The sequence below is a fragment of the Struthio camelus genome, chromosome 10 (assembly GCF_040807025.1).
Source record: "Struthio camelus isolate bStrCam1 chromosome 10, bStrCam1.hap1, whole genome shotgun sequence".
NCBI lineage: Eukaryota > Metazoa > Chordata > Aves > Struthioniformes > Struthionidae > Struthio > Struthio camelus.
In genome coordinates this window covers 2,523,758-2,543,097 of record NC_090951.1, presented here as the reverse complement: position 1 = coordinate 2,543,097, position 19,340 = coordinate 2,523,758, and the positions used below count along the sequence as shown (strand labels likewise).

Genomic DNA, 19,340 nt, shown 5'->3' with positions numbered 1-19,340 from the left:
GGGCAGGACGGGCACATCTGCCGGCGGCCACGTGGCCGGCGGCTGCGCTCGCCTGCCAGCTGTGCGCGCCGGCTCGGGCACAGCTGGCGCGCGGCCACGGCACGGAGCCGGGCGGCCGGCACGGCCCGCGGCAGAGGCGCCGATTTGCCCGCGCTGCCCCGTGCCCCGGCGGGCTGGGGGCTGCCGTCACCCTGGGGTGCCTGCGGGGTGCCCAGGACCCCCCCCTCCCCGCAGCCCCACGGGGAGGCCGGGAAGCGCCCGCCTTGCTATTCAGGGTAGGTAACAGCTCCTCCATTAACCGGGGTCAGGGTTCAGCGCGATAAAGATTTGCTGTTGTACTGACTCAAAAAATCAATAAATCGCCAGCGATGGTTGGGAGCGATAAGGGCGGCCAGCTCCCGCGGGGGCCCGGGGCTGGGGCAGCGGGGACGGTCGCCGGCCGGAGCGAGGGGACCGCGGCACGGTCTGTGCCGGGGCCAGCGGTTCCTCCGAGAGCCCCTCGCTCCCTGCTAGCCCGGCCCCGAGCCGCGATGCCCCTTCGCTTTGCTTTCCCCCTCGCTGCCCGCTGCAGCCGGGGTCACCCCCGCCGCCTCCCAGCGCGGGCGCCGAGCCAGCCCAGGTGCTGCCCGCCGCTCTTGCCGGGAGGATGCCCGGCGGTGCTGAGCGCAGGAGCCCGCTGGAGCTCCGCTTCCAGCCCTGCTCGCTCCTTTGTCGCTCCCAAGGCTGCCCTGATTACTCGAGCACCCGGGACGGCAAAGCTGGGATAATCTGCTTAGCCCCTTTGGAGAGATTTCCCTTTGTGAGCGGAGGTGAAGAGCGGAGATGCTGCGTGTTCGCAGCTTAAGACTCTTCCCAATCGCCTCCCTCCATCTTATCTGAGCGGTGCCATCACATCATTTCGCTAGTTGAGTTGTCAGGATTTATTCCTTCCGCCGCGCGTTAGCAGCTGCTAAAAACAGAAGCTGCGGTGTGGGGCGGAGGGGGCCCCCGCCGCCGGGATGCCCCCGGGCTGCCGGCGCGGAGCCCGGCGCCCCGGCCGCTCGTGTCCCGGACCGCGTCGCCCGCCTCCCGGGCTGCCCGCGCCGCGGAGCTGCGCCACCCCGGCTCCCACCAGCTGCACGGTTATTCGGGGCCGGCTGCTAAATTTTTTGCTTGTTTTTAACCCAAGAGGCCGACTCAGCCCCGCGGCCCGGTCGCTGCGCCTGGGGACCGAGGGCGTTCTCGTTTCGGGGCCGTCTTTGCCATCAAGTCCTGCCGGGTGACCCCCGCGGCTTTTCGGCACCCCCGCGCGCCGCCCCCGGGGGCCAGGGCGGAAAGCGCAGTATTAATAGGACTAATGCACGGTGCCGCTCGCGCTGGGAAGCGGTCTCATGACTCCCTGATAGCAGTATTTATCCAGATAGTATCCAGGCAGCTGCAAACACTCCGGAGCCCTCAAATCAGAGATCCTTTCGGAAGGGCAGATCTGATTCATTAGCCCATATTTGATTAAAGTCTCGGGAATATGTTCGGGGAGAGCGGAGGGAGGCCCTGAAGTCGGGAGCCCTTCGGAAAGGGGTTGTCCTTTCCTCGGCTCCGCTCGGGGACGCGGTCCTGCCTGGGCAGGGCTCGCCAGGGCCCCTGAGCTCCGCGCGAGCCGGCCCGGTGGCCGCCGGACAGCCTCCACCCTTCCCACCTCCTCGGCGCCGGCGGGTTTTGGTGCTGCACCGCCCTCGCGGAGGGGACGCTAACGTGGGCGCGTGCACTCGTGCGTGTGGCCGTGTGCGTGCCCGTGTGCCATTGTGCATGCCTGTCTGCATGCATGTGCCCGTATGCATGCATGTGTGCATGTCTTTGTGGCATTGTGCGTGCCCGTACGCATGCACGTGTGTGTGCATACGCATCCGTGTGCATCCATACGCATGCACGGGTGCGCGTGTGCATATAGACCTCCAGAGCAGGCAGGAGCAAACCCAGGACACCCGCCGAGGCGGGCGGCGCATCCTCACCCACCGCTTTTGTTGCACTGTTTATTTCCGCAGCCCTAAGGACGGTTGTGGTCACTCGTGAATGGGTTTGTGCGGACGCACGTTTTAACTGTGGGGGAGAGCCTGGTGCTGGCTTCAGCCCGTGCCAGCAACGCTGTGCCTTGTGCTGTGTGCTTGCGTGTCACGGTACTTGACCTGCTTCCTGCCCTCCTGGCCAGCGGTGCTTTGCAGCGTGATAAGTCCTTACCAGCACTGAGCAATAAGCAGGGATTTACCCCGGAGGTTTAATTCCTCCATGCACACCTCTTCGGTGCCCTGGCAGCAGCCCAAGGAGGCGCAAGGAGCAGGTGGCCACGGCGGCGCTGCCGGGACTGCGGTGCTCTTGGGCAGCCTGTGCCTGGACCCCTTCGAGGCACCGGCCCGAGGGCAACCCGCGCGGCGGCGGAGAGCCCCCGGCCCCCCTGCCCGCTGCCAGGAGGGAGCTCAGATGGCAGCCGCGCTTTTTCTCTTTCATTTATCAGCCGATAAACGGCAGCGGTGTGATGACAGGATTAATCTTTGCTCTCCAGCATAGCTCAGGCTATTTCTCTGAAATCTCTTGATGAGGAGATAAGCACAAAGCTCTGTGCCTAGGTGAACCAGCACTCTTATCCTACGGGCAAAAATAAGGGTGCAGGGAACCAGGACTGGCGCTGGGCTGGTCGGGGGAGAGCCAGGCGTCTTGCTGCTCTCTGCCTCCCACCGCTGCTTGCTCGGAGGTGGCTGCAGCCCGGGGTGCCGGGCTCCGCTGCCCTCTCCGGCCCCGGACGGCTCTGGGAAGCTCAGCAGGGCCGGGCCGGGCTGCTGCGGGGATGGGAGACCTGCGGGTAGCGGTGTTGGCTGGAGACCATCCGTGTCCAGGATGCCCCCCTGCCGCTTTGCAGCACCCCAAAGCCTCTCCTTGGGGATGTTTCCAAGCCCTCCTCAATACTGAGGTCAGGATGTTTTTCCGTATTGCCACAATGTCCCGGCTGCCCGCGCGCCCCTGCACTGCCGCTGCCACCCGCTCCTGCAGGGACGTCAGACCGGCCTGGCGCCAGCAGCACCAGCGACAGGAGGGCCGGGGCTCGTGGCCCTCCCTGGGGACCCTGCGGCTCTCTGCAGAGCCCTGCCGGGTCCCGCGCCGCGGCTTGGCAGTGGAAAAGGGCGGACGCGAGAAGACCTGCAGCCCGAGCAGGTGCACGCGGCCAGGCCAAGCCTCCCGGATGCCACCGCTGTGTTTTTCCCTCCTCCTTTTCTTTTTGCTGCTTTTCTTTGCAATCCAAAGCAAACAGCCCGATCCCTGCCCAATTTGGTTAATGATCTCGGAGATAGGAATTGTCGTGATAAGCCCCGGGCCGGCTGGCAGGCCGGAGCCAATGGGGTAGCGCCTCGCCGGGAACCGATGGGGAGATTAGATAAATGGGAATTGTATTAACCTGCAGGGCGGCGAAACCGAGAGCCGGTGTCAGAGCTCCCGCGATCCGGGCAGCCCCGGAGGGCGCCCGGACTTCGCCCCCGCCGCTAACCCGGGCGGTCGCTGCTGGCGAGGCGCGACGCCGACGACGCTCCCCTTTGGCGCTTCGTTTCGAAAGCCTTCAAAATATAAACACGCGGCGCGGCCGAGGCCTCCTCTTTTCCGGCTCGGCGTTGTTTCCCCTGCGCCGTGCCCTGCCAGAGGAGGAGAAACGCAGCAGCGCCGCGTGTTTATTTTGGAAATCGCCTTTTCCCTCCTGCCGGCGGGCGCCCTCGGCCTGGCCGCTGCATAGGCTGGTCGAAGCCGCCGCGGTGCCGCGGGGCCGGAGCATCCCGCGGGGCAGCGGGGCCGGCCGCGGCGGCACTATTTTTGTCCCCCTGCCTGGAACGGTTTTCTCTTTATCAGCGCCTGTGTGTTTTCTCTGCTGGGGATTGATACACAGAAGATGAAGTGCTCTGACATGGGAAGTGTCAGGCGAACGCCCTTATCTCGGAGACATGGTCTCCTGACCCAAGCGCAGCTGATTACCAGTGAGACGGGGGGGAAGGAGGGGGGCAAAAGGGGGAGCAAGGGGACAGGAGGTGGCAGTTGGGCTCGGATGGCGATGGGGTCCCAAAGAGCGGCCCGTTTCCTCCAGCCGCGCCGGCTCGAATGAGCCTGGAGCCCCGGGCAGGGCTGTCCCAGAGCCGGCGGCTCGTGTGCGCCCGGGCGGAGGGGACCGTCTCGGGTACCGCGCCGAGGTGTCCGGCGCTGGTTGCTTTGGGAATCAGGGAAAAGTCACTCGTTGGCAATAATTTGGCGAGCAAAAGGATTGCAGGGTGAAGACGAGCCTGCCCGGCACAGTTCGCTCCACAATTCGTCTGGTGCAGTCCGGGCAGCGTGCAGCCCCGTGCGGCGCGGTTGGCTCTGCAGGCTGCCCGGCGCGGTTCGGGCTGCGTGCAGCCCCGCGCGGCGCGGTTGGCTCTGCAGGCTGCCCGGCGCGGTTCGGGCTGCGTGCAGCCCCGCGCGGCGCGGTTGGCTCTGCAGGCTGCCCGGCGCGGTTCGGGCTGCGTGCAGCCCCGCGCGGCGCGGTTGGCTCTGCAGGCTGCCCGGCGCGGTTCGGGCTGCGTGCAGCCCCGCGCGGCGCGGTTGGCTCTGCAGGCTGCCCGGCGCGGTTCGGGCTGCGTGCAGCCCCGCGCGGCGCGGTTGGCTCTGCAGGCTGCCCGGCGCGGTTCGGGCTGCGTGCAGCCCCGCGCGGCGCGGTTGGCTCTGCAGGCTGCCCGGCGCGGTTCGGGCTGCGTGCAGCCCCGCGCGGCGCGGTTGGCTCTGCAGGCTGCCCGGCGCGGTTCGGGCTGCAGCCCTGAGTTGCTACGTGCACCTTGCAAAGGTCTCTCCCTGCTGGGTGACAGATGTGGGAATACCCCGTTTCGATTCGGCAGCCCCGCTCAGCCCCGGAGCCAGGATCCGGCCGCATCCCGAGCCACAGGGCAGAGCGGGGCCAGGGCAGCCGCGCTCCCTGCCTGCCCTCCCGGGTCCGCGGAGCGAAGCGCAGGCGGGATCAGCTGGGGAGGGGGCTGCAGCTGCCCCAGCTCACCAGCAGGAGCAGCAGCAGGAGCGAAGGGTTTGTGCCGGGAGTGAACGCGACCAACTCTTCAAAGGCCCCGACTGCCCTTAACCGCAGGGTCCCCGGGGCGCCAGCAGCAGCGGCTGCGGCTCCTCCGCTGCTCCCGGATCCGCTGCAAGGAAAAGCTGCTTTCCTGAGGACCTGGCAGCCCCGAAGACCCTGTCTGCGATGCCCCTGCCGGCGGATGGTGCATCCCCGTCCCCGCCGGGATGCGCGCGGAGCCGCGGTCCCGGGGCGGAGGAGGCTTCGCCCCTCGGCGGCCGGGGGGGACGCCAGGGCGGCAGCTCGGCCCGGCGGCGATCGCAGGCGCCTCCGGACCGCGCTCGACGCCCAGCGCTTCCCAGCGCTCACCTTAAATAACCCCGGCGCAGAGAGGATCCAGATGTCAGCCTGGCTAATAAACACATCAGATTTCAATCTCTGCAGCCACGGGATCGTGTTATCCTCCCTGCGTTTTCGACTTCTGAAAGCAATTTGCCTTCAAACAAGCGGAGCCTCCTCCCCGCCCGCAGGACCCGGGCGCCGGCTGAAGCGCAGCCGATGCCCTCGACGGCCGGCGCTGCGGTCGGGCCGAGACCCGAGGGCGCCGATGAGCCTCGGCGCGTCCGTGCAGCCGGCCGGCCCGGGAGTTTCGCGGGGCCGCGGCGTGCGGCTGCCCGCTGCCGAGCGGCGTGGGGGGCGCGAGGAGCCGGCAGCACGCACGTCCATCTCTGTATTGGTTACCTGCCATCTTATCTGCGCTCCGAAAGACAAAGGCACGGTTAAAACATTTTAGAGCAGCCTTCGTAGTGTATTAACATGTTATCTCACCCATTAAACCAGAGGCTTATCAGATCATCAAAGCCATTAAGCCCTGAAGCTGCTGCGACTTTGGGCGCTGGGATGGGAAGCGCTCCTTCCGCTGCGCCGCGGTGGCACGCCGAGACCCCCCGGGAAGCGCCCGTGCCGCGCGATCCGCCGCCGTGCCGGCTCCGGGCCCCGCGGGCGGGCTCACGCGCCCGGGGTCTTTCCCAACTTTGGGCGGCTCTGTGTCCGCCCGTGGTTCGGCTCTCCCCTCGTCCCCCCGGCGTCTGCCCTGGCAGAGCCTCCTCCGCCCGCCGTCTCCGTCTGCGCCCCGGCCTCGCCGGGCCGTGGCGCGGGATGCTGCGGTTAGCGCAGGAGGTCTCCGCGCCAGGGACCCCCCCCCCGCCTCCCCGAGCCCAGGTCTGCCAGCCGGGGTCCCGGCCGTGCCGGCGGGCGCCTTCACGCTGTCGCTGTCTCTCCGCAGATGAGCTGGAGCTGGCCGTGCTGGAGGGGGAGAGCCGAGTGCGAGCCCGGCGGAGCCTCCCCGAGGGCTTCTCCTGGGGCCCCTTCCAGGGCAACGTCCACAGCGAGCCGGCGTCTCCGGGGCAGAACGAGACGGTAAGGAGGGCCGTGCCGCTCGCGGGGGCCGGCGGGTGGGCAACTCCCCCGCCCCCGGCCCCAGCAAGGAATGGTTTGGGGAGAGGAAGGGCGTTTTGGAGGACTTTTCGCTGCGGTGGCCGCGCTCGCCCCCACCGCGGGGACCCGTGCCTCGGCCGGGCCCTTGGGAATCGCTTCCCTGCGCCCGTACCTGGCTGCGATTCTGCTGCCGAAGCAGGTCCGCGGGTCCCGGCGCTCGAGCGCGGCGGCGGGCACCCTGGTCGGCGGCCGCCCGCGGCAGCCTCCTGCTCTGTTAATCTCATTAATACCTATCATGGCAGGGTTATATCGCAGCCGCGCCAGGCTTGCCGAGCGCGGCTCCGCGCAGCCCGCTGATATCTTTTGAAATCCCAGCTGCAGCCTCCTACCCGCTGAGCCTCGTTTGAGACGCCGCCGCTCGGCCCCGCAGCGGCGGCCAGCTCGCCTCCCCGCCGCCCCTCGCTGCGCCCCAGATGTGCCGCGCCGCCGGCGGGATGCAGGGGGGCGGGCAAGCGGCGCGCTCGGAGCTGCTCGGGGCTGCTCACGGGAGCGCGACTCCTTGCAAAGGAGATCGGGGTCCGGGTTTCCCACCCCGCGTTTGTGCCGAAGGGACCCGGGTTGCGCACACCCCGGCATCACGCCTGGAAAGCGTCCGGCTCTGCTGCAGAGGAGCAGGAGAGGAGGCAGCGCGGGGTGAGAGATGCAGGCGGCTGCACCGGCAGCAGCGTTTTGGGCCATGGGGACACCAGAGCGACGTGGCAGGCGGAGGGGATGGGACCCTGCAGCAGGTTTAGTGCCTGTTCACCAGGGTTTTGCATCATTTTTGTTGGAGCAAGGACAAGCACCGGCTGTCGGCGGTGGGGAGCCCGGTCCGGCGGGAGCACGCTCGGCCCGGTGCGCTGCTGGCTCGGGGGACAAATGTTGGCGCATCGTTTCCCAGGCCCGGGCCAGGATGGCAGCACGCGTTGCCAGACTTGGCTGGGAGACGGCGACTGCTGCAAAGGCAGCATGTGTGTGCGTGCACGTGCGTGTGCATGGGCATATCTACACGTACGCTAGCAGGATGGCTGCGAGCTTTGCATCCCGCACGAGGGCTGCTGGCAGGCATTGGCCAGGCCACGCGTCGCGGGTCCCCGCGAGGTTGCGGGCACGGCCACGTCCTCCCTTGTCCATCCCTGAGCTCACGGAGTCCCTTCCCCGGAGCTGTACCAAGAGGGGGGACCTCCAACCGAGGGTCTCCGAGGCTGGAAGATCTCGCAGGAAGTCTTAGCTCCATCCCCACCTCCTCCTTTTTTTTCTCTCTCTCTCTTTTTTTTTTTTTTTAGCTCAGACCCGTTTATCTTTGCCGAATTAAATCCTTGATTAACCCTTATCTGCCCAGTTTGGCTCCCTATCTCCCGGTTGGCGCCGTGTGTCCAGACACCCGGTACAGGATGATTGATTTCTTAAAGATATGCGCGGCTTTTTTCTGATACTTCATTTATTGTCTAAATATTTTTGCTCCCATTTCAGCAGCTCCCTTATCGAGCCGGGCTGATGATTCCCAGCCCTGCTTTTCTCCGCCGCTCGCCTCCCTCCCTATCTCTGCTTGGGGAACTGAGGAAGGAATCGCAGCTCCATCCCTGATACGGGCTGTCGCCCTTGGGTCCCTTCGCCTTTGTTGTCGGCGCTGGGGGGGGGAGGCGAAGGAGGTCTCCCCCGACCGTCTGGCCGCGGCGGCCGCGCGCTGCTCGGCTCTCCGTCGCTGGGCTGCAGCCTCGGGGTCGCGCATCTCGGTGGATATACGTTGGGGGTCGGTTCGGGGGCTCAGGAGCCGAATCCCCCATCGCGGGGCATGGGGAGGAATTGGGGATGTTGGGTGGCCTTGACTCTTTCTCTGCCAGGAGCATCGCTCCGCGCGTCGGCGTCCCCGAGGACGATGGGCCGCCCCGCCGGGGGAGGCTCAGAGGTGGCCGGTGCTTTGGGCTGGGGACTGATGGAACTCGGGACGGTGGTGAGAGGGGCTCTGGGCTGCCGGCTTGCAGCGCTGCGCCGCTCCGCGCGCCGCCTGCCCGGCCACGGGACGGTGCCCGACGGCGGGGCCGCGGCCGCCCCCGGCGCGGCGAGGCCGGGCAGCGAGGGCTCGCTGCTGCCCCAGATAACGCCGGCCCGGGCGGATGCGGCGCAGATAGGGTTTCCGATGGTTATCGGGGCCGGTTCAGAGCGGAGACACTGACCTCTTTGTTCGGGGGAAAACAAGGAAGGTTTCTCAGCGTGGGCTGGGGGCCGACGGTGGGGAGGGCGGCAGGGCCGCCAGCGCGCCTGCGGCCGGGGAGCGGAGTCGGGACGGGCGCCCCAGCACGCACGCCGGGGTGCGCGGCGGAGGGGTGCCGGGGGCCGCAGCACGGAGGGTGTCCCCAGGCTGGCGGGGCTCCCGGCCACCGCAGGGAGCCTGCTCCGTCCGGCGCCACCCCCAGCTCCCCCGTGCACGCGGCAAATCTGCAGGTCGACGGCAAAACCTCTGCAGAGGAGCCAAAAGCGCCTCCCGGCGTCCCGCTTTGCCTCCCGCTTTGGCAGCCCTGTGACGGAGCAGCGGGTGTCTGCAGCCTCAGCGGCGGCGGGGGCACCCGCGCGACGCGTGTGCGTGCGTGCGTGCGTGCACGCGCGTGTGCGTGCACGCGGGCGGTTTATCAAGCTGCGAGCACTCGGCTCCTCGCGGTGATAAGGCCTAAACCGGCTGAGACTGTCAGTCTTGAGTTTGAGGGTTTAGAAATATTGGGACGAATAATTAGATTTCGTATCGTTACCGCGGCAGCCATCGGAGGATCAGGCAGATTAATTTCTCCCCCCCCCCCAACCCCAACCCCTTTGCTCGTTAATATTCATTAGCCACGCAGGGAGGCAGCGCTGGGCTGGGGCTGGCACGGGCTGAGCGGGGAGGGCTGCCGCCCCGCCGCCGCGCTGCTCCCCGCCGTGCCCGGCGCCCCGCGGACTCACCGCGCTCCCTCCCTGCCTTTTGGCTGTCGGCAGAGCCCGCCCGTGACGCTGGTGCTGGGAGACGAGAGCTGCTGGCTGTCCAGGCTGCCGCTCGTGCCCGCAGAGCCCGACGCCAACGCCGTCGTCTACAGCAAGGGTTGGTATTTGCACCGCGCTCTCCGCCGCGGCTCGCTCTCCCCTCCGCACCGGGCTAGGGCAGCCTCCGCCTCGCCCCGCCGCCCCCGCCGGCTGCGCGTCCGTCCCCCTCCCCGGGCTTTGCCCCGGGTCCCAGCGCTGCGGGGCTGCCCGCAGGGCATCCTGCTGCCATCGGCAGGAGGGTGCCGGCGGCTGATGCAAGCGGCACCGCCAGCGCTGGTGCAAAACGCCGGGTCAGCGTCGTTGCAAAAGTCGGCGCCGGCGGTGCCAGGCGGCGCGGCTCAGGCGCGGGCTGACACCGCCATCTCCAGGCAAGGCCGGGCTTAGCCACCGCTGGGCGAGAGCGGCCGGGCGCTGCTGGGGGCGGAGGGCTCCACGGGCAGGGGGCTGCGCTCGCAGCATCCCGCCCGGAGGACGGCCGAGCGCCGCCGACTCCTCTGCCCCTTGCGACCCGCCAGGCGAAGCCCTGTGGTGCAAGACGACGCGCGCCGTGCGGGAGGCCGAGGCCGTGCGCGCCTTCGTCGTGGCCGAGCCCCAGGCCATCCCCAACCACGCGGCGAAAGCCGAGCCCGGCGACTCGCCCTACCCGGCCGCGCTGCGCTCCGACATCCAGCTGCTGCCCCAGCAGGCCGGCATGGCGGCTATCCTGGCCACGGCGGTGGTTAACAGTGAGTCCCCGGGGCCGGGCAGGGGACGGGAGAGGGCCCCCGTGCCACCGCCTGGTCCCATCCGTCCCCTCGCCTCGGCAGAGGACGTCTTCCCCTGCAAGGACTGCGGGATCTGGTACCGGAGCGAGCGCAACCTGCAAGCGCACCTGATGTACTACTGCGCCAGCCGCCAGAGCGCCGCTGCGCCGGCCGGCGACGACAAGCCCAAGGAGACCTACCCCAACGAGCGCGTCTGCCCCTTCCCCCAGTGCAAGAAGAGCTGCCCCAGCGCCAGCTCCCTGGAGATCCACATGCGGAGCCACAGCGGTACGGCACGGCGCGGCGCGGGGACAGCCAGCCCCGCGCGGGGCCCCGACGGAGGGGCAGCGGCGCTGCCCGCCTCCAGCGCGGGGACCAGCGACATGAGGTTGTCCCCCTCCCCAGTCGGGTTACTGGTTTGGGGCAGTCTCGGCCCGCTGCCGCCCCGCTCGCGCTTCTGGCCCCGGCTCGGCGCCGCCGAGGTGCCCCGGGCGCTGATGCGTCCGCCTGTCCGTCTTGCAGGGGAGAGGCCGTTCGTCTGCCTGATCTGCCTGTCTGCCTTCACCACGAAAGCCAACTGCGAGCGTCACCTGAAGGTGCACACGGACACCTTGAACGGTGAGTTGGTCCCCGCGGGGGACAGTCCCCTCCGGGGACCTTCCCCTCTCCCCGGTGCCGTTCGTGCCGCCGCGCCGGGCGCGATGCTTCCCCGCTCACGCCGCCGCGGCCCCTTCGCCCCCCCAACCCTCCGCAGGCGTCTGCCACAGCTGCGGCTTCATCTCCACCACGCGGGACATCCTCTACAGCCACCTGGTCACCAACCACATGATCTGCCAGCCGGGCTCCAAGGGTGAGGTGTACTCGCCGGGGCCGCCCGCCGCCAAACCCCTCGCCCCGGGTGAGTACGCTGGGCTGCGGCCGACGGGGAGGGAGACGGCCGACGGGGCAGGGAAACTGCCCCCTCCGCCGCCGGCGAGAAGCTGGCACCGGGGCGGTGACGCTGGGGCATCTTCTCTCTCCCCCGCGCCGGCAGGGCTGAGCCCGGCGAACAACGGGCCCGTGCTGAAGTGCAACCTGCCGGGTTTCCTGGCCGAGGGGCTGCCGGCGCTGCCGCCCCACGTGGTGCTGCACGGCCCGCTGCCCGCCGTCCTGCCGGCCCCCGAGGCCAAGCCGGCCCCCGCCGCGCCGCCGCAGCCCGCCTCGCCGCCCGCCGGCACCCTCTCGCCGCCCGCCGAGCCGCCCGACGGCCAGCCCCGGGCGCCCGCCGCAGACGAGCCTTCCTCCGCCTCCTCCTCTTCCTCCTCCTCCTCCTCTTCCTCCTCCTCCTCCTCGGCCGAGCCCGTGCCGCCCGTCCGCGTCAAGCAGGAGCCCGTCGACAGCCCGGCCGGCGAGGCGGAGGAAGCGAAAAGCGGCGCCCAAGCGGAGGCGGCCGCCAGCCCCGGCTCGGAGCCGGACGCCTCGTCCCGGACCTCTTCGCCCCGCAGCCTGCCCTCGGGCAAGGTGAAGTCGGAGCTGGCCAGCCCCACGCCGGGCTCCAGCCCGGTGCCCAGCGAGCCGGGCGCGGGCACGGCCGGCGGCACCGTCTTCTTGCCCCAGTACCTGTTCGGGCACGAGGCGGCGGTGGTGCCCCAAGCCTCCGAGATCCTGGCCAAGATGTCGGAGCTGGTGCACAGCCGGCTGAAGCAGGGCCACGGCGCGGTGCCGCCCGCCCTCTACGCCGGCGCGCCGGCACCCAAGGGCGCCACGTGCTTCGAGTGCGAGATCACCTTCAACAACATCAACAACTACTACGTGCACAAGCGCCTCTACTGCTCCAGCCGGCACCTGGCCGAGGACGGCCTGGCCGGGGCGCGCAAGCTCAAGGCGCCCAAGGGCGAGGGGCAAGGGGACGGGGACGCGGGCCGTGCCGGCACGCCGCCGGAGCCCAAGGCGGAGGCGAAGGCGGAGGAGGGCCGCGCCAAAGCGGGGTCGCCGGAGGCGGCGGACGGGGCGGCGGGGCGCTGCAGCGAGGACAGCCAGAGCCCCGGCAGCTCGGTGGACGAGGGGGACGAGGACCCCAGCAAGACGCTGTGCGAGGCTTGCAACATCCGCTTCAGCCGCCACGAGACCTACGTGGTGCACAAGCGCTTCTACTGCGCCTCGCGCCACGACCCGCCGCTCCGCCGCCCCAGCGCCGCCAAGGCGCCCTTCCTGCCCCAGCCCGTCCGCACCCGCAAGCGCCGCAAGCTCTACGAGCTCCACGGGCCGCCGGGCCCCGCGCGCCGCCCGCCTGAACCGCCGGCCCCGGCCGCCCACGCCGAGCCGCCGGCCGCCGCCGCGTTGCCCAAGGCGCCGTCGCCCAGCTCCAGCCCGGATGCCGACGGCCCCATCGACCTGAGCAAGAAGCCGCGGCTGCAGGGCGAAGCGGCGCCGGCCCCGCTGCTGCCGCTGGCCGACTACCACGAGTGCACCGCCTGCCGCGTCAGCTTCCACAGCCTCGACGGCTACCTGGCGCACAAGAAGTACTACTGCCCCGCCACGCCGCTGCAGCCCGGCACGCTGGAGCACCTCCAGAAGATCAAGGGAGCCGTGCTCCAGGGTCGCCGCAGCCCCGGCAGCCCCGGCCAGGACGCCGACGCTCCGCGGGTCAAAGCGGAGAAGACGGCGCCCGCCGGCAGCCCCGGGGCGCCCGGCGTCAAGGCGCTGGCCCCGCCGCCCGCTTACGCCGCCGGCGGGGACGGGCCGCAGCGGTACCCCAAGGGCGCCAAGGTGCCCCTCTCCGTCTGCCCCTACTGCCCGCTCAACGGGGCCGTCAAGGGCGACCTCCTCGAGCACTTCCGCAGCGCCCACGGGCTCTTCGTGGCCAAACCGGCGGCGGCTCCCGACGCCCCGGCGGCGCCCGGCAGGACGCCCGAGCCCCTGCTGCCGGCGGCCTCGCCGCCCCGGCCGCCCGCCCGCCTCCGCCGGGACAGCCTCAGCGGTCGGGAGGCCAAGGAAGCGCCCGCCAACGGCAGCCCCCGGCCGCCCGCCTCGCCGCGACCCCCCGCCTCGCCCGCCGCCCCCGAGGTCCCGCGGGAGCCCGGCCGCCAGCCCCCGACGCCGCCCGCCTACACGGACAAGGGCGTGCAGACCCCCCCGGCCAAGGCCGTGCCCGGCCCCGTGCCCAACGGCAACCACCGGTACTGCCGCCTCTGCAACATCAAGTTCAGCAGCCTCTCCACCTTCATCGCCCACAAGAAGTATTACTGCTCCTCCCACGCGGCCGAGCACGTCAAATAACGCCCCCCCCCCCCTCCACCCCTCGCCACCTCTCCCCCCCACCCCAATACCCGGTGCCGCCACGCCGCTCAGCACTTGCCGCCGGCTCCGGGCGGCCCGCCGGGGATGCGGCGGGCAGGGATGCAGCGGGCGGGCTGCCCAGGCGGAGGGGGCCAGCGCGGGAACGCGCGTCCGCCTGCGTCGGGTGCGTATTTGTGCAGGGACGGCGGCGGGTCCCGCGGCGCCCTGCCTGGCGCGCGGCGGGTTTGCAGAGACCGGCCCGGCTCGGGCCCCGGCTGCCTGGATGGACCTTGCGGCACGGACCTGCAGGCTGCGGGGGTGCCCCCTGCACGCGTGCACGTGGCGCCCCTACCGCTGCCCCCCCATTCTCCCCGGCACGCTGCAAGGGCTCCCCGCCGGGCCTGACCCCCTGCTCAGCTCCCCGACTGCGCCTCTCCTCGCCCCTGCGGCGGGCGACGTAGGGAAACTGAGGCACGGGGCAGGCGGGCACCCCCTGCCCCACGCCTGCTGCCGGCTCGGGGCATGGTGGGGGGCTGCCCCCAAAGAGACACTACAGGGAAGGGGACGGGCTCAGCCCCGGGGGCGCCCCAGGAAGCGTGTGCGTGCGTGTGCGTGTCCCCGTCCCTCCACCCCGCCGTCGGTGGCCTGGTGGCTCTGAGCACCCGGCCATGGCCCGGACCCTGGAACAAGACAGCACTGAAGCCGAGAATGAAGCTCCCCTGGGATTTGTGTGTATAAGTGTGTACAGAAATAAATATGTCTAATAAAGCCGGGCTGCTACCTCGGTGCGGGACGCAGGGGGCACCTGTCCCCCGCAGGGTGACACCTGGCTGGGGACATCGCACTGGGCTGGGGACAAAGACGTTGGACGTGTGCTGTTGGCATGCATGGCCACAGGGTGGCAGGGACAGCCTGCAAACCGTGGGGCAGAGCCCAGCCTCCCCTGTCACCCTCCCTGTCACTCATGCAAGCCGTTCATCTGTGTCACCCTGCCTGCACCCTGTGCATGCCATGCATCTGTGCCACCCTGTCCCCCACGCATGCTGTCCGTCTGTGCCACCTTCCCTGTCCCCCATGCATGTCCTGCATCTTTGTCACCCTCCCTGTCCCCTATGCGTGCTATCCATCTGTGCCACCCTCCCTAGGTGTGCCACGTATGTGTGCCACCCTGTCACCTATGCATGCCATGCATCTCTGCTGTCCTCCCTGTCACACCCTTATGCCACACACCTGTGCCACGCAGCCTGGCCATGCCCTCGGGGCCTGCCAGCGCGCTCCCTGCCACGCGGGGCGGGTGGGCAGCCGCCACCTCCTGACCCCCCCCGCAGCAGGTGCTGCAACCAGTGCTGATGACTCATTAATTACCTGTCCCAGATTGAGATGAGCCACGGCTGGGTTGCATTGCCCAGAGGCTGGCTGCGGTCTCGGCCGCCCGTCTGTGCCCTGCGAGAGGGGTCCTGCGGTGGGGGCCAGCCCACGACGCCCACCCCGGGGTGACGCCGGGCCCCAATCCCTGCAGAGCAAGGGGGCCCCCCGAGCGGCTCGCGTGGCTGGAGGAGGTGAGCAGGGCACGGGGCACTGGTGTCTCCTGCATCGCGGTCGGCGGGGAAGGTGCCGGGTGCCCCATGTCGGTGAGCTGCGGGGCACGTTTTAGGGCTGTTTTCTGGCTGTAACCGCTGGCTGCTGCAGCCAACAAGCTCTGGGATGAGTTTTGGGTGCCCGAGCACCCCATGAGCATCCCCTGCAGGTGCAGGGGGCCGGCTGCAAAAACGGCTCGTGCTGAGAGGCAGGTTTTGCTGCGTCCTCCTTCCCCGGAGGTCGGTGCGCCGGCCACGGGCCCGGCTGAAAGCCAGAGGTGCAGCAAACCGGGCTGCAGCGGAGGTGGGCGAGTGCCTGCTGGCGCCCCGTCTCCCACTTCGCGCCTGGGCTGGGCTGCGACGGCGGCCGGAGCCAGCACCGCTGCCACGGGGCGCCGGCGCGCGCCAGGCAGCCCTGCACGTCCCGACAGCCGAGCTGCTGCCAAATCCGAACTAGATCAAGTGATTGCAACCTGTGTGGTTGGAGGGGTCACCTCCCGGCTGCCTCCTAGGAGCGCGTCCCCACGCACGCCAGCACCACGGCTCCCAGGGTTGGGGGGGGGGGGGATGCCGGGCCCCCTCTGCCTGCCAGGGCATCGTAGCCCAGTAACTAACCCACATGCTGTTTTGCTTCCGAGTTTGGCATCCTTGGGGGCACTAGGGTGTTTGTTTCCCACGGCCCCGCGCAGCAGCCGCCCTCGCCGCATTGCAGGCAGCTCGCCGCGGGCTGCACGGCACTGCCGGGGAGCGGGGTTGTGCAAGGCCCCGGCTGTGCTGGCTTCCACGGCTCATGCCAGCAAGACTCAGCTTAGCTCCCCAAGCTGTGCACCAGCCAGCAAAAAGGGCTGCAGCCTTGCAGCGCCCCTGCCATGGCCGAAAAGGGGATATGGGTGCTTCCCTCCCTGCTCTAGGTGCCAAAGCTGGACTAATGGGACAGTTCAGGCCTTGCTGCTGCACCAGTTCCTGCAGGTAACACACAGCTGTGCCGCAGGGCTAGGGATGGCACTTAAATCCCTTTAGGCAAAGCAGTAGTCAGGGTTTTGCCCAGGGGAGCACTGCTGCATGCAGGTTCGATGCAGCCAGTTCCCACCTGCAGCCCCCCCAGGGGCCAGGGCAGGTCTGGGGGCAATGGAGCTAGTTTGCACTGGCCCCAGGGAAGGGGATGCTCTGGCAGCTGCCCTCCTGGGGGGTGGGAGAGCTCAGCCCCTCGCCCTGCCTCGTGCTGGGGGCAGGCACAGTCCCCCTGCACCCCAGAGCCAGCTGTAATTGCAGGGAGAAACGCAAAGGCGACAGCTCCGGGGGCGCCTCTTGCAACAAGTTCCCCAGCTCAAGTTCTCTTGCGACACAGCCCCGAGGCCTGACGCGCCAAGTAGGGCTGCGCGGGGCCGGGGTGAGAGCGGAGCAGGGCTGGGCCTGGGCCAAGGCCGAGCTGGGACAGGGCAGCGCTGCTCCTGCTCCCTGCAGTGGGGTCAGGCTGAGCCGAGCCCCCGGCCAGGAGCAGGGCAGGACACAGGGGAGGGCAGGTCACCCCCTCCCAGAGGGACACTGCTCCCAGTGAAGCACGGAGCCTCCTCCAGCCCAGGCAGAGCCCTGCAAGGCAGCAGAAGGGACAGAGACCAACACTGCACTGGAGTACATAGAGCTTTACTTAAATAAATATATTTACAGAGTAGCAGACACCACAGAGAAGACCTGGCTGCATTCAGCCAGCAACGTGCAAGGGAGAGGCATCCAGGCAGGTCCCAGCTGCCCTGGTTGCACCAAGCCGGCGGGGGGAAGAAATGGGTGCCACAGTGCAGTGCAAGCAGTCTCCCCACGTGCATTGACCTAGGAGGGATGGGATGTGCATCCCCAAGGCGTGTGCGGAGGGGCTGCAGTGCTGAGCCCTCATTGCAGGGTCTGGCTGCGGGGCAGCGGCAGGAGGCTCTGCAGGGCTGGGGTGCTCTCTGCGTGGTCCTCCTTGGGCTCCTCTGTGGCATCCAGGAGCTGCTGCATGTAGCAGGAGGTACCCAGCAGCACATGGCCCGTGGCCTGCATGGTGAAGAGCGTCCAGCGCAGAGCTTCCCTGCACGGGGATGAGGCAGGTGAGCATCCCTCCTTGCACCCACCTACCTGCCCACCCATCACAGCCCCCCCAGGCCACCCCATCAAGGGCATCTCACAGCCCCCTCTGGGACAGCCCGGACCCCAGCACTCACTTCATGAGTCGCTTGGCCCCATAGCAGCGCAGGTCATAGGACATGCTGTAGGTGCCATAGAGGGTGGCTTTGACATTGAGGCAGCCCAGGTCCTTGGGGCTGGTCTTGTAGAGGTCAAAGGTGATGCAGGCCACGTCGATCCTGCGGCGCGGCTTGCGGGACAAGCTCAGCTGGTAGCCTGGCGTCTAGAGCAGAGTGGTGTTCAGGTTATGGGATCACTCCCAGAGAGACCCCAGCCTGCCCCAGTGTCCCAGGTACCTCCTGGCCAGCATCGCAGCAGGAGGCAGCCCTGCCAAACGGGGCTCCTGCTCACCCCAGGACCCCATCCCACCCCAGGTGCTCACCTTAGAGGCACACCACGTCTGCCCCTCGCTCAGGGCCATGAGCACCGTGCCCTCCTCCAGCGTCCGGAAGAAAGCCTCCGTCTCCACGGCCGTGCCATCCTCATCCAGGACCAGCGAGACAGGCTCCGGCGCGAGCAGGGTGCTCTGAACCTGCAAGGGGTGATGGTGATGGGAAGGGGGAGCCAGGCCAGACGGAGAGCCCCGCCAGATGGGCGGAGGGCCCCCAGCTCACCTGGAGCAGCAGCTCAGCGAGGCTCCGTGCCATGATGCCCTTGCGCAAGCTGCGGTCCCAGTTGCAGACGCGGTAGGGCCGGGGCCGCGGCGCCGGGCTCCACAGCAGCTGCTGGGTCATGGAGGCACTTGCGGAGACGCATCTGGGGTGGGACGGAGGGATCAGAAGGGCTCTGGAGACCACCAACCCCAGGCAGTGCCATCCCCCCAAGCCCTCCCTGGAGACCAGGGCATCCAATCCAGGGGCCAAGAGGTGCTAAAGCAGAAAGGGCTCCAGTGTCCCCCCCCAGGGCTGGCACTTACTTGGAGATGGGGTCAGTTAGGCGCGAACTCAGGGACTTGGCATAATCCATCTCAGCAAGGAGCACGGTCGAGCCTGCCAGGAGGCAAGGATTCAGCCCTGGGCAGCAGCATCCTCCAGCCCCTCACCACCTTCAGGGAGGCCCCCTCCCACCAGCCCTGAACCCCCAGCACCTGCCCACACGCAGCTCCAGCAGGGTGGTGAACCAGCACCCCAGCACGGCTGCCTTTACGCAGGGGCTGCGCCTGCCCTTTGGCCGGGGCCAGGCTGGAGGCGGCAGCCGTGGCAGCCTCTGCCCGCCAGGCTCTTGCGCAAAGCGGCACGCGGGCCCCTGAGTCAGCGCTGGAGCAAAGGTGAGACGCAGACACGGGGCAGCACCTTTGCCTGGGCCCCTTCAGGGGAGCAACAGGGTCAGAGGTGTCCACAGCACCTCCAATCCCAGTCCCACCCTCGCAGCTCCAGGCTCCCCTCCAGCAGCCTCATTGCTCCTGAGCATCCCCATCCCCATCCCCATCCCCATCCCCATCCCCATCCCCATCCCCATCCCCATCCCCATCCCCATCCCCATCCCCATCCCCACTCACCTCCAGCAGACACCACACCCCCTGCACTAGCTGTTCCCACCCACCCCACTTGCCCTATATACCTGCCACCCACTGGCTCCACCCCCCTCAGGCCCCGCCCCTGCTGCCTGAGCCAATCCCCAGCTGGCACAGGGGGCGGAGCCAGAACAGGGGGGCAGGGCCAGCACAGGGGGCAGAGCCAGCCTGACACTCCCGCCCCACTGCATGGGGCAACGAGTGAGCACCCTCCTGGGCTGCCCTGGGTGAGCATCCTCCTGGTCCCCTGAGCAAGCATCCTCCCAGCCCGCCCCAGGCGAGCGCCCTCCAGCCCGCCCCAGGCGGGCATCCTCCCTCCCAGCCCACCCCGAGCGAGCGCCCTCCAGCCCGCCCCAGGCGAGCGCCCTCCAGCCCGCCCCAGGCGGGCATCCTCCCTCCCAGCCCGCCCCAGGCGGGCATCCTCCCTCCCAGCCCGCCCCAGGCGGGCATCCTCCCTCCCAGCCCGCCCCAGGCGGGCATCCTCCCTCCCAGCCCGCCCCGAGCGAGCGCCCTCCAGCCCGCCCCAGGCGAGCATCCTCCCTCCCAGCCCG

The 19,340-nt window shown here is 69.3% G+C and overlaps 2 protein-coding genes across 3 annotated transcripts in view; one reads left to right on the top strand and one right to left on the bottom strand.

Annotated features, from left to right (window-relative positions):
* The window catches only part of ZFPM1 (zinc finger protein, FOG family member 1), a 36,761-nt gene extending 22,451 nt beyond the window's left edge, over positions 1 to 14,310 (top strand). Inside the window, exons 4-10 of the mRNA XM_068956085.1 lie at positions 6,333 to 6,466; positions 9,494 to 9,596; positions 10,054 to 10,263; positions 10,345 to 10,569; positions 10,804 to 10,899; positions 11,036 to 11,179; positions 11,315 to 14,310. Coding sequence (XP_068812186.1) covers positions 6,333 to 6,466; positions 9,494 to 9,596; positions 10,054 to 10,263; positions 10,345 to 10,569; positions 10,804 to 10,899; positions 11,036 to 11,179; positions 11,315 to 13,539 — 3,137 coding nt within the window. The 3' untranslated portion in view covers positions 13,540 to 14,310. The remainder of the gene's footprint in view (positions 1 to 6,332; positions 6,467 to 9,493; positions 9,597 to 10,053; positions 10,264 to 10,344; positions 10,570 to 10,803; positions 10,900 to 11,035; positions 11,180 to 11,314) is intronic.
* Positions 14,311 to 16,744: 2,434 nt separating this feature from the next.
* On the bottom strand, positions 16,745 to 19,078 carry CIDEC (cell death inducing DFFA like effector c). 2 transcript variants are annotated; one of them, XM_068955607.1, is made up of 6 exons: positions 18,775 to 19,078; positions 18,193 to 18,265; positions 17,891 to 18,032; positions 17,659 to 17,808; positions 17,315 to 17,499; positions 16,745 to 17,181 (listed from the first exon to the last, which is right to left on the bottom strand). In XM_068955607.1, the coding sequence occupies exons 1-6, from the start codon at positions 19,046 to 19,048 to the stop codon at positions 17,004 to 17,006; spliced, it is 1,002 nt and encodes a 333-aa protein (XP_068811708.1). In that variant the 5' UTR covers positions 19,049 to 19,078; the 3' UTR covers positions 16,745 to 17,003. The 2 variants fall into 2 exon arrangements, with proteins under 2 accessions (XP_068811708.1, XP_068811710.1); XM_068955609.1 differs by lacking the exon at positions 18,775 to 19,078 and adding an exon at positions 18,364 to 18,528.
* Between the last annotated feature and the right edge of the window lie 262 nt (positions 19,079 to 19,340).

Bases quoted from the DNA above. Each gene is read 5' to 3' on its own strand.
- CIDEC (XM_068955607.1), bottom strand. From the start codon at position 19,048: ATGCTTGCTCAGGGGACCAGGAGGATGCTCACCCAGGGCAGCCCAGGA. The intron at 18,266-18,774 runs GTGAGTGGGGAT...GCCTCCTGGCAG, and splicing joins GGGTGTGGTGTCTGCTGGAG to GCTCGACCGTGCTCCTTGCT. The intron at 18,033-18,192 runs GTAAGTGCCAGC...GTCCCACCCCAG, and splicing joins CTAACTGACCCCATCTCCAA to ATGCGTCTCCGCAAGTGCCT.